We start from the raw sequence: 13,446 nt of genomic DNA on the forward strand, positions 1-13,446 counted from the left end.
TCCCCCAGGAGTCATTCTCACGGTACACCCCAGGGCTCCCTGCCAGCTTGCTGCAGCTCCCTGTACTTCTAGCTGTTGCTGAGCGAGTCCCGGTGTGGCAGAGCAGAAGGGAGACAGGTTGCTGGAAGTGGGTGAGGCTAGGCAGGCCTGCTGGGGAGGAGCCCTGGTGCAGGAGCCAGCCCCACGGCAGCAGCCTGATTGCCCACCCCCTTGCCCGGTCAGGTTGGATCCTGCGGCTACCCCATCAGGACAGCAGGGCTGCTGGGCCAAAGCTGAGAGGGACTGACCCCTCCTGCTGTGCACCAGGCCGCAATGCCATTCACTGCATGTAGGCCCTGTGCTGCCTGCCCCCGTCCTGGCAGAGGGGGCTGCCAGGCTGAAGCTGCGTGGGCAGTGGGGCAGCCAGCACTGCTGAGAGCAGGGCCCAGTGCTGATGACTTGGCGCCCGCCCTGCCTATCGCTCACACCGTGTGTAACGTGCCTGCAGCTGCAGGTGCCACTGTGCTGCGGCCCGTGGACTGCGTATGGACTCCGTGGCCCAAGCCGCGAGTGGTACGTGGAACAAGCAAACTCATGTTCTTAACCTCTGAGGACAGGACAAGAAGCAAGGGGCTTAAATTGCAGCAAGGGCGGTTTAGGTTGGACATTAGGAAAAACTTCCTGTCAGGGCGGTGGAATAAATTGCTGAGGGAGGTTGTGGAATCTCCATCATTGGGGATTTTTAAGAGCAGGTTGGACAAACATCTGTCAGGGGTGGCCTAGATAATACTTGAGTGCCGGGCACTGGACAAGGTGACCTCTCGAGGTCCCTTCCAGTCCTATGATTCTACGTACCCTGTACGTCGGTCCCCAGCTGTTCAACCACAGCCAGGCCTGTAAAGTGCTCCAGAAGGGCCAACGAGAACAGGAAGACAGGGAACACACAGAAACACAGGGGGCAGGCTGTCCCTGCTGGGATCGGGGGGGGGGGCAGGGGCTGGGCTGAGGAAGGGGGCCAGGGGACCAGGGGACCAGGATGTGTGTGTGGGGAGGGGGGGGCTGGGCTGTCCCAGCCCAGCGTTGGGAGAGTGGGCTCGGGTCGGGGGGGGGGGGGAGGGGGCTGTCTCTACCCAGGTTGGGGGGGTGAGGAACAAGGGGCTGGGCTGTCCCTGCCTGGGTTGGGGGAAGCGGGGACCTTGGGCGGGGGGGGGCTGGGCTGTAACAGAGAAGGGCAGGGGGCAGTCTCGGGGGGCTGGGATGTCACAACCGGGGTGGGGAGAACAGGGGGCTGGGCTGTATGGTGGGCAGGGGACTGGGATGTCCCAGCCGGGGAGGGGGGAGCGGGAAGCTGAGCTGTCCCAGATGAGGGGCGGGGGGCTGTTCCAGCCCGGGTGGGCGAAGCAGGGGGCTGGATTGTAGGGTGGGCAGTGGGCGGGGGCTGTCTCAGCGGGGTGGGGGGAGCAGGGGGCTCGGCCGTAGGGGGGCAGGGGGAGCAGGGGGCTGGGCTGTGGGGTGGCAGGGGCTGTCCCAGCCAGGGCAGGGGGAGCCGGGGGCTGGGCTGTGGGGGGAGCAGGGGGCTGGGTTGGGGGGTGGCAGGGGGCAGGGGCTGTCCCAGACGGGGTAGGGGAGCAGGGGGCTGGGCTGTAGGATGGTAGGGGGTGGGGGCTGTCCCAGACGGGGTGGGGGGAGCAGGGGGCTGGGTTGTGGGCTGGCAGGGGCTGTCCCAGCCAGGGCAGGGGGAGCCAAGGGCTGGGCTGTGGGGGGAGCAGGGAGCTGGGTTGGGAGGTGGCAGGGGCTGTCCCAGCCCGGGCGGGGGGAGCAGGGGGCTGGGCTGTAGGATGGCAGGGGGTGGGGGCTGTCCCAGCTGGGGTGGGGGGAGCAGGGGGCTGGGCTGTAGGATGGCAGGGCATGGGGGCTGTCCCAGACGGGGTGGGGGGAGCAGGGGGCTGGGCTGTAGGATGGCAGGGGATGGGGGCTGTCCCAGACGGGGTGGGGGGAGCAGGGGGCGGGGGCTGTCCCAGCCCAGGCGGGGGGAGCAGGGGGCTGGGCTGGGGGGTAACAGGGGGCGGGGGCTGTCCCAGCCCGGGCGGGGGGAGCAGGGGGCTGGGCTGGGGGGGAGCAGGGGGCGGGGGCTGTCCCAGCCGGGGTGGGGGGAGCAGGGGGCTGGGCTGGGGGGTAACAGGGGGCGGGGGCTGTCCCAGCCCGGGCGGGGGGAGCAGGGGCTCTGAGCCGGGAAGGGGCCGCGCCCGGCACTGCCTGGCTGCGCTGTCCAGCGGCTGCCGAGCGCTCCCTGCCCCGCACCATGGCCCGGCCCGGCTGGCTGCTGCTGCTGCTGCTGGCGCTGGCGGCGCGGCGGGGCGCGGGCGGCGGGTGCGGGCCCTGCCGGCCCGAGCGCTGCCCCCCGGCGCGCTGCCCGGCGCCCGAGCTGGCGGCGCGGGACGAGTGCGGCTGCTGCCCGCGCTGCCTGGGCGCCGAGGGCGAGCGCTGCGGCGGGCGGGGCGCCGGCGGCCCGCGGGGGCCCCGCTGCGGCCCGGGGCTGGTGTGCGTGAGCCAGGCGCGGGGCGCGGGGGCGCCCGAGGGCACCGGCCGCTGCGTGTGCAAGGAGGACGGGGCGGTGTGCGGCTCGGACGGGCGCTCCTACCCCAGCGCCTGCGCCCTGCCCCGGCGCCTCCGCAAGGCGCACGACGGCGAGTGCCGGCTGGGTGAGACGGGGCCGGGCGCGGGCTGGCGGGCGGCCGGGGCTCGGCTGGGTCCTGCGGGGCGCCCGCTCTCTCCAGCCCGGGGATCCCGGGGGGGCTGGATCCGCTGGGCGGGGCGGACGGACCCGCGGGGCTCCTGCGCTCAGGTGCAGCGGGCGGCCTGAGCCCTTGCCCCGGGGTTGGGATCCAATGCGCCGGCTGTCCGGGCGGTTGTGCCCTGCTCCCCTCCTGGACACTGCCTGGAAACCCTCGGGCTCGGGGGTGTCTTTCAGTCCTTGTGCAGGACCCGGCTCCCTTTGTGTTTGTAATGAGAGCAGTAACCCTTTCAGCACCGATCTCAAGGCACTTGGCAAAGGGAGGTTCGCTTCCCGTGGCTGTTGGTTTAATGTTTGAATTGTTTCCGTATTATTTAGTGTAGGTTTAAACCGGGCTGGCCTTTGAGGTGCCATTTCAGTCCCCAGCCGCCACTTGTGTGTGTGCGCTGGAGGTACAAACAACTGCCCACGTGCATTTGAACAAGGCTAAGATGCGTGTGCAAATTTGCACCCGCAAAAACCCGTTCGGACAAGTGAGTTTTGCAGATGCACTTCTCAGCCCCTGCGCGAGGGGTCGAAGTGTTGTGGTGAGCGCAGGCGCGTGTGCGAGCCCAGCCTTGCACAGGAGGCCAGGTGGAGTCTGGGGGGAGAATCTGGCCATGTTTGTGCCGTCTCTCGGCAAGGTGAGCTGGGCAGGATGCCTCACAGGTACTAATGTGTTCTTAAGAATTGACTGTCACCATTGTGATGCCCTACAGCAACACCGCATGGTGCCAGCATTACAGTAGCTGGCCTGCTCACTCCTTGTCCCCGTTACATGCACTTCTGGCCCCCAGCGTGAGCTGTGTGTGAGGGCCAGACTGCTGTGGATTTGTTTGAGGCTGTGGCGGTTGCAGGTTCCAGTGTCTCTTGTAGGAGTTGTTTTAATTGTAGTTTAGCTCGGGGGGGTGGCAGGGATTGGCCCTGCAGCATGCTGGGGGGAGCAGGACAAGTGCGGCAGGCTGTGGATGGGTTTGGTGGGTCATCATGGGGGCTACACTCCTCTCCTCAAGATACCCACGGGGGAGCAGAAGAAGCCTTCCTCCCCAGGGAGTAATAGCTAGAGGAGGTCTGAGGGGAGACTGAGGTGGGTGGGTTGAGGCTGGATGGGCCAGGGAGTGCTGTGACAATACTCCACGGGGCTCATGGTGGGAGAAGTGGTTATGGATACAGCCTTATGAACTGATGGTGGGGGGGTTGATTCACCCTGTGGCTGCAGGGGGTGCATTGTGTTTTCCCCTGCGTCCAAGGGCCTCTGAGGCCCTGCCAGAGGGGGGCAGCTTTAAATCCCAGCATAAAGCTCCAACTGCTGGCTCTGTGAAGCATTGGGATCCTGCTGCCCCTCCCAGGCCAGAGCCCCTGCTAGTCAGCCCGCTCTGGGTCCCCCGCAGTGGAGTGAGAGTTAGAGATGGCATATCCTGGGGCAGCCTCTGCTCTGGAAGGCGTTTCCAACATGGGGAGCCTAGAGCAGGAATTCTGCACTGGTGAACGGAGCCCATTCACTCTGTGTTTTCAACCCCCCTGCCCTCCCACAGCCATTAACGGAGAGAAAGGCAGCACTGCACTTCTGAACTGGCCAGAGACATTTACCAAAAAGTAATAATGCTACTTGTCAATTCAGTGTTCTGGGTTAGATCCTGCAGGGCGCTGAGCACTCACGGCCTGATCCAGCAAAGCACTTCACCACGGGCTTAACTTTAAGCACATAAAATGGGACTCACGTACTCAAAGCTAAGCATGCGCTTAAGTGCTTTTCTGAATCGGGGCCAGAGTGAGAAAATAATACTGAAAAGGCCAGCTGAGAGTATATAATCTTGAAATATCAGTTATATGGTCTGGCAATGAATGAGTTAAGGTTAGGTGCTGGTTCATTCTGTGTCAATGTCATCATCCAGAATTTTGAAGTTCTGTACCTCAAGCGCTAATTCTCTGGTCTGTCTTGCAAGCAGCATTCCTAAAAAGTAATTTTCTGGGTTTCTTTTTGAAATGGTTCACTGGAGGGGTATAATAAGCACATCTCTCAAAATCCTTTTCTCCAAATGCACATGTAGGATTATTCTGTTCCTTGACTGTAACTTATTCTTCAAATAAACTCATAATACAGCTAATGCCTCTGAAAGGCAAAGGTTGGTTTTTGAGCCTTTAAGTGATGAGAACTGGAGAGACATTACCTAGCGCATTGGAGAATGGAATTCCAGATTAGACATGCTCGCTTTTAATATTTTTTTTTAAATGGCTCTCTGCCTTCATATAATCAGCTTGTTTGGACAGTTAACTCTGTTAATGTTTCAGTAATTAATCTGCATTTTCAGAGTTGAAAACTTGGTAATAAAAGTTGACTTGGAACTGGAATTTGGCATGCTAAGAACAAAATAATTGCCATGGATTTAAAAGAAAACAGAACCATTTTGGCCACTTCAAAGTTCCTTTAGTGTTTTAAGAAAAAACAATAGAAGTTTACCAGGTTTAGAGACTTTTTTTTTGCACTTGAGTAACAGGAAAATTTGATGTAAATGAACTGAGGTGAGTTACTAATCTTATGACACTTTAATCACATTCGGTATTTCGAAAAGGAGTTTAGATTGGCCAGGAGATTTCAGTCCTTAAAACTTGACACAGGGGAGTCTTTTCTTAGCAGATTCTTAATGTACAGTTAAATCTGTATATACTCAAAATGTAAAACTTTCCATGAAAGTAATGCCTAGGATAATTCTCCCTTCCTCTCCAAGAAAACTAAATACACCCCAGTGAGTCAAATCCTAAACCTTGCACAAAGCCAAAAGCACAGGGGACCTCTGCCAGAAATGCACTCTGCTGTCCCCCTCACAATCCCAGCAAAACTGCTCCCCACCTGCTCCTGCAGTCTCAGTGGTGTACTAACCTCAGAGACAAGTGCAATTCCCCTATATTGTGTAGTTGCAGATTCACTGGGCGTGCCCCATTCTGCCCCCCAAAACACCCCTGCCCATTGCTGGGGATGGAGTCCTTTGGATTCTGCACCCAGGAGCTGCAGAACTCCCTTTGCAGGCTCCCTACATGTCATCCTCCTGCATATTGAGCCTTCTGCCCTGCAGACGGACAGAGGATAGCTCAGTGGGGGGGAGGGATAGCTCAGTGGTTTGAGCATTGACCTGCTAAACCCAGGGTAGTGAGTTCAATCCTTGAGGGGGCCATTTAGGGATCTGGGGCAAAAATTGGGGGATTGGTCCTGCTTTGAGCAGGGGGTTGGACTAGAAGACCTCTTGAGGTCCCTTCCAACCCTGATAATCTATGATTCTATAATCTATGATTCTAGGATGGGGCAAGATGCGGGATTTGCTCCTATCCATATAATAACATTAAGGCCCTGTGAGGTTGTGTGTGGCCCGTATGGAGTTGAAGGGGCCGGCCTGCCTGCAAGGAGCCAACTGCAGGATCGGGGCCTTAATGTTCTTGTAGTTTAGGAGCAAATCTTAAGCAAGGTCACCGCATGGGCGCCAGAGTCTGTCTGCGGATCTGATTACAGAAACGACGGGTGTAGTACGGCTGCTGAGAGCCACTGCGCCAAACTGTAAAACCTACCTATGATGGAAACCACAGCAGCACCCTTCGTTTCAGCCCCTATGTGCAGGACAAAAGCCAAGCAATTCTGAGCATCCCTTATGCTATGCCAGTCTCCCTGTCCACAAGAGTGTGACCGAAGGACTGTCAGCCTTTGCACTTCCTTCCACTGGCAGATTTGTGTCACAACCACCTCATTACTGAACGGTGGCTGTCAGCGTCGAGCAACATTTTCTTGCATCTTCCTCCTTTCGTTTCCATAATGATGAAAATGCAACTAGGAGGGGGCATTTCTCTATAAGTGAGTACCTCGTTATAGTATGACCCTAGGGCACTAATTTATTCAGCTGTAATCAGAGGGATAATATTTAACAGTTCCTCCTGGGGGATGGGTTGTATGCAGACTGGGTAAGCCTGGGTACCAGCTGCTTCCTTTCCTATTTGTAATCAAACCATCCCTTTGAGTTTGTTTATTTTTAATGAGCATCCCTGAAGCCCATAGAGGGAAAGGGCTCCTAAATTAAATGTGGTTTTGATTCTCATTGTGTAGCTGGAACATTTCTGAGACAGAATGGTGCCCATGGAGATCTGTTTAAAATACACTTCCCGCTCTGGCTTTTAAACATCCTGAATTGTAGCGGGGAACACTGGGTTATTGAAGGTTTGGACCCCTGGGCGTACACAAACGGTGCTTCCTTAGCTCTGCTCCCTGCCTTGTCATCAGCACTTTAGTTGGGAACAATCACATTGATTCAAGGGCTTTAGACCCTTTTCCAGAGACAAGCCCAGGTTCTTGTACAATCCTTCGGAGGAAGCTGCACTCTTACAGTGAGGAATCGCCCGGCAGATGGAACAGTCCTAAAAGAAGCCTTTGAGCCACTGTCACCCAGAGTGTTCTTTACAGTGCTCTGAATATTTCAAGAATAAATGCCTGATCTCCTTTCATCTCTTGCAGCGCTTTTCATACTCCCTTTAATCCTCTCGCTGACTCAGCCAGTGAGAGATTAGGCAAAAGCTCTGCTAAATCCAGTGCCAATGTGAGCACAATTTGATATTCATAAATTAGTCTTGTACCAGTAGATCCCAGTGAGCTTGGCTTTGTCTCTACAATATTCTTTCCTCGTGATCTGTTTTAGTACTGTAATATGCAATAACAAGTACAGGTCACACTCGCCGTAGCTAAGGTTGCAAATCAGATTCCATTAAAACTTTGTTACTTAAACTTTTACAAAATAGTCAACTTTGGGGCAGATGTTTTTCATGGTAGGTCTGTGCCCGAAAGTGAGTATTTTACTTGTGCCTTTTAGAAGTATTTGAGAAAAATCCCTCTGGCTATTTTTGAGTAATATAAAGTGGGGAGGGGATTGCACATTTGTTCAGTGGAAACACAGAAATGGACCCTGCCCGTGTTTTCCCCACGAAAGCTGAAATGCTTTGAGCAGGCTGTATTCCTCCACCAGGGTTTGCGGGTCAGAGTCAGTATAGCTTGTGCTTCTAACCTTATGGAGCATTAGAACTTGATCAGAGCGTTTCAGCTTTCTTGTTTGTTATATGGGAAGGTGCTGTCAGTTGCGACTACAGCATGAGTTATTTGCATGTCAATTTTGTGTGAGAATTTGAGCTGGCCTTACGGCTAAGGGTGTTAATGAGGCCCCGGGCTTGTCCTTGTCAGCACAGATGAGCATTTTAAGGATGACACGTATTAGAAGAAAATCTGTAAAATCTGAAATGCCACTAAATACTGAGGAATCTAAAGAAACAAGTACAAGCATCCACTTCAGCCATTTAAGACTACAAAAGGGAAGAAAGCAAAGAACTAGCAAGCTGTAAACAAAACCAATCATTAGGTCCTGAGTTCTAGTCTTACCTCAACTACTGACTGACTTTAATCCCTTGGACTTCAACAGCATTGTACAGTCCTTATTTCGGCCTCCTTCCCTCAGATACAGTAACTCCTTGCTTCACGTTGTAGTTATGTTCCTGAAAAATGTGACTTTAAGCGAAACCATGTTAAGCAAATCCAATTTCCCCATAAGAATTAATGTAAATGGGGGTGTTAGCTTCCAGGGAAAATTTTTTCACCAGACAAAAAACTATATTATATATATATATACACACACACACAATATAAGTTTTAAACAAACAATTTAATACTGTACACAGCAATGATGATTGTGAAGCTTGGTTGAGGTGGTGGAGTCAGAGGGTGGGATATTTCCCAGGGAATGCCTTACTGCTAAATGATGACCTAGCACTCGGTTGAGCCCTCAAAGGTTAACTCGTTGTTAATGGAGCCTGACGTTCTACAAGGCAGCACGAATGGAGGGAGGGGAGACAGCATGGCAGACAGAGACATATACCCTGTGTGAGAGAGAGAGAGATTCGCATTGCCCCTTTAGTGCGCTGACCCCACTCTGAGTACTCTGTCTTGTTAAATATATCAGGAAGTTGAGAGAGCAGCTGCGGCCAGCAAGTTCCCTCCGTCCTGAGCCCTGTCCTGTCGTCCGTCCCCCCTGCTCTATGGAGATGGGGTAAGCAGGGGACAGGAGCGGGGGCAGGGGGACACCCATTAGCACCTCGCCCCCGCACAGCAAGCAGGAGGCTCCTGGGAGCAGCTCCAAGGCAGAGGGCAGGAGCAGCAGATGGCCGTGCCGGGAGGGACAGCTGAACTGCCGGCACTTGGTAGCCTGCTGGGCAGCTGCCGCACAGGGAACTTAGGGGAGCGGGCAGCTGATGGGGGGCTGCCGGCCCACCCTGGTTCCAAGCCCCCACCAGCTCGCTGCAACGGACTGCTCTTCCTGCAAGCAGTGAACAAAGCAGGCGGCTGCCAAACAACGTTGTAAGGGAGCATTGCGCAATTTTAAACAAGCATGTTCCCTACTTGATCAGCAACGAAACAAGGGTTAACCGGGATGACTTTAAGTGTGGAGTTACTGTACAGTTATTTGCCCCCAGTTACAAGATGGGTAACAGAGGCAGAGAGTGGAAAGTTGGTGTCTCGGTTTTTGTGACATGGCAATTCAGCTGGATACAGAGGTGAAAGTAAGCCGGTACGGGCCGGGACAGCGTACCGGTAAAAACCGGTGCAGCAGCGTACCGGCAAGAAAGTGGAGCATTCAGTGCCGGCTTACTTTCACCTCGTTTGGCTGCACAACAAACAGCTTAAACTCAGAGCTAATAAAAGCTTGGAAAGGGAAAACTCACTGTCACGTTTGTTTGTTGTTTCTCTCCCTCTCCTCCTCCTGCTGCAAGCTAGTGGGGAGTCACTGCAGCCCCTGCTGAGTGCGGGGTGGGGTGGGGTGGAGGGAGCGCGGAGCCTAGCTGTATCCGCAGCCGGATTGGAGGAGGAGGGAGAACACGGAGAAAAATGTGAACCATGAATTTTCACTTTTCCAGGCTTATTCCAATATTAAAGTGTTATTACAGACAGTACTGGTAGGAGTACTAGTCGCAACTTTACTTTCTATATCTAAGTCATGCAATGGGAGGGCTCCATGAAGTGCGTAGGAGAGGTGGGTTGCTGGCGATTGGACCGTACCAGTAAGAAATGTAAATTACTTTCACCCCTGGCTGGATATCACAAAGGATGAACAAGCAAAGATTAGTTAGCAGTCCCAGAGGGACACCCCCACTCTGAGCTCTGGAGATGGGTCATTTGTGAAAGGTTGCACAGGAAAAATTCCTTCTGCCCTCACTATTACCCACCCCACACCCCAAGTGAATCCATTTTCCTTGTCATGATGCTCCAGTGCTCTTCTTCCCCCCCAGCCCACCAAGGCACCCCGCCTCCAAGAATCAGTCATCTCTCGGGGGGGGGGGGGGGGAATCTCTGGGCATCAAGGAGGAGCATGGAAGGACGAAGTCCCTCTGGACCCAGACCACTCCTGTCTCAGCATCACTGCATACAGGAGACCAAACACTCCGCTCTCTAGCCTAGGTCTGCAGCCTCACACAGAGCTTGGAGGGGGCATGGGAGACACACAGGGTACATCAACTAACATACTATGGGAGGTAGGTGTGGGTGGGTAGAGGCATCTCCTGGGGAAAGAGCAGGTAACCAGAGCAGCATACAGTTTAGGTTAGGAATGGCCAGGCAGGGGTGGTTTAGAGATCTAAGCATCACCTTTGGTGTTTAGTCTCCTTGGCTCTAAGGATCACATCCAGGTAGGGTGGGATCAGCCATGCATCTCCACGAGAGAGAAACAGCTCCATTCGGTTTTTCACTCAAGCCCTTCGGACGGAAAGCTCTGTGTGTCCTGTGTGGGTAAGCTGGGGAGCAGGGCTCCTTGCGGGGCTTCACAAAGTGGGCTTTGAAAGTGTGTGACTTGGCAAGTTATAGCCTCTAAGCCTTGGGTACGAGAGGGGCCAAGCCAGATGCTTAGTAGCTGGAAATTATCAAACTCCATTTGCACTTTTCCCTTAAAAATAAAATTATCAGAGTAGGTAATTCCATGCCAAAATCTGACGTGAATGCAGATATTGAAGTTGTATAGCCCAGCTCTCCGCACTGGGGATTGGAGAGTTCAGATTGAAAGGGAACAGGGAGCATTTTGGCTTTATCTAGTGTCATGAGCTTGGACCAGGGATGCCCCGGGGACCCTCATGCCATTAGGAAGCAGAGCATGGAATGCAGCTGTACAAAACCAGGCAGCGTCCGTGACATTCACCCAAATGGTAGCAAGTGACAGTGAAATCCTGGGGTGCTCCTGCTCACACGTCACCCTGACTGAGCTGCTGTGCACAAAGGGGGCATGAGCCTTGGCCAAGCGGGTGTGTTTGCAGAATCCAGGTGAACATGGGCGTGGTCTCCCAGCACGCCATGCCTAGCTCCGAACAAGAGGACTCTGCAAATCAAAGCAACTGGAGGCTGCTTTAAAGTACTTGGCTCAGTGCTAGGACCGAGCGAGCACGTGGAAAGGAAGCAGCCACAGGCAGTGCTATCCAAAGATAGTTTTTGTTGCTTGGCTGCTATTCCTGATCCCTCTGCCCCCACTGATGTGTGTCACCTAGATGTGGAGAGGCTGACCTGGTGCAGCGGAGGTTAATCCAGGGCCCTGGGCTCTGAAATGCTCTAAGAATTTGCTGGTGGTTTGTGGCATGGCCCTTCCCCCTCACCTGGGAGATTTCCATTAGGAAATTCATGCTGGACTTAATACTCTTAAAGGCAGTGTCAGTACCCCTCCATGCCCTGTACCCCGCTGGGCAATGGGAGGGGAAGGGCAGGGCCCAAGCAGGGAATGGGGAGCCAATGACAGCTGGAGGGAAAAGCCCTGTTAGCACATACTGCTCCCCACACCACGGTTCCAGGGTACATGGCAGCACAGAATGGTTTCCCACGGAGCCTCGCCCTGGTGAGGATTCCGAGCCCCAGCCCCCGTGCTCCTCCCCACGGGCGAGGTCTGAAACTCCTCCTCCAGGGTGGAGAATGGGGGTAACCCCTGGAGTGAACCTCAGTGTTTCCAGCAGGAATTTCCCTCTGGAAGGGGGTGATTGGATCCTTTTGGCACCATTGGGAGCTGTGGTGGCTCATTGCCTCTGACAATAAATCGAGTGTGGGCGACTTTCTAAAAGAGACTCTGGCTCCGGCACCAGCTATGGCCTTGAACCAGGAATCACTAGGTGAGGTTCTCTGGCCTGGGCTAAGCAGGAGGTCAGGCTAGATGGTCATAATGGTCCCCTCTGGCTTTAAACTATGAAATCAGGCCATGTATTCAGGATCTTAAATATGGAAACGTATGCCCAGATCTTCCAAGGTATTGAGATGCCCATTGATTTCAATGGGAATTAGGTGCCCAAATACTGTTGAGGGTTTGGCCCTTAGAGCCTGACTTCGAGGTGTGGAATATTGGTCTTTGGGTTAGTAAACCTGGCCCTAAATGAGGAGTGAACAGGCCAGCCCCAGAGAAGTCAGTAGGAGCCACAGGTGCCCTGTGCTTTTGCAGATCAGGACTTCCTGACTGTCTCATGTTTTTTTAAAGGTTGGAAGTGGATTAGATGCTAGTGTTTGAAACGTTACAGCTGTCACACCGCATTACTCTGCTGCTGCATTAAGGTCGTTCAGGATTTATGATTTCTCAGCTATTTGTGCGTGTTTCTTTAAACTCTTATTCTAAAGTCTTTATTAGATCAGTGTGTTGGCTGCTGGGTTTACTAGACAAGAGCGCTTTGTTATGCTAAGTGCTCCGTGGTAATTCAGCCTATGAAAATCTTCAGAAATTCTTTCATACCTCGGCATCTGCATGTAAAGCTTCTTGAATGTGTCACGTAAAGCGGAGAGAACAGTGCGCCCGGGGAGCTTGAGAAATGCCCTCCCCCACACCACCCCCCAAAATCTCAGCATTCATAGCATGGAAATTAAGCAAGCGATTGTTGTGGATGTGAGCATGGGCTCACGTTCACCCAGGAGCGGTTAGAATAATCCCTGCTTAGTACGGGGAGCTCAACAATGCTTTAATAACATTATTCATAGCCACTTTTGGCATTGCATGTATATCCTTAAAGAGACACTGCTACCCAAAATAGTCAGCGTTTTCCGCCTGCCCTGGGACACACTGCTAGCTGGAACCAATGCCATGGTCACAATTGGGAGTAAACTTTTGTCAGTAGCTAGATGTAAAAATAGCCTTTGGGGCAGATTTGTTCCTGACACAGGTTTGATCTGCTGGGAGATGGCAGAAATCAAGAGGGCCTTTGCCACTCAGTAATGTAGTGCATTGTTATAGGACTTACATTTCTTTGGGTATAATTCTTTATAACCTAGCCCTTTTATTAAGGAGACTCAAAGGAACGGGCGAAAAGTGTACTGTGGAATCCAGTACTGATATTCACAGCTCACTTGTGACTATACATCACATAGAACATCTTCAGCTGAGGTTGTGCAGTGTTTCCCTTATAACATCCTAGTTTTAGAGTGTGTCAGTTCCCGTGAAATGACTCCAGGCTAAGCTCTGGCATGCTAGCTCATGTTTGGGAACGACATCCACTCTACAAAGCTCAAAAGAATTGATTTAACTCACTGGCCTGCAATCCTTCGTTTCTCCATTGCGCACAGATATGGCTGTGGTCTGAGAAGAGAGGTGACCTTAATTTCCACCTGTCCTGCGAGGCACACAGGGTATGTTAAGGATGGAGTTTTAACCTGATTTTGAGTTGGT

General features: G+C 53.7%; 1 protein-coding gene across 1 annotated transcript in view; it reads left to right on the forward strand.

Moving 5' to 3' along the window:
• The first annotated feature begins 2,281 nt into the window (after nt 1-2,281).
• IGFBPL1 (insulin like growth factor binding protein like 1) overlaps nt 2,282-13,446 on the forward strand; it is a 30,316-nt gene continuing 19,151 nt past the window's right edge. Inside the window, exon 1 of the mRNA XM_074952140.1 lies at nt 2,282-2,681. Within this exon, the coding sequence (XP_074808241.1) occupies nt 2,282-2,681 (400 nt within the window). The remainder of the gene's footprint in view (nt 2,682-13,446) is intronic.

The sequence above is a fragment of the Natator depressus genome, chromosome 5 (genome assembly GCF_965152275.1).
Source record: "Natator depressus isolate rNatDep1 chromosome 5, rNatDep2.hap1, whole genome shotgun sequence".
Lineage (NCBI taxonomy): Eukaryota > Metazoa > Chordata > Testudines > Cheloniidae > Natator > Natator depressus.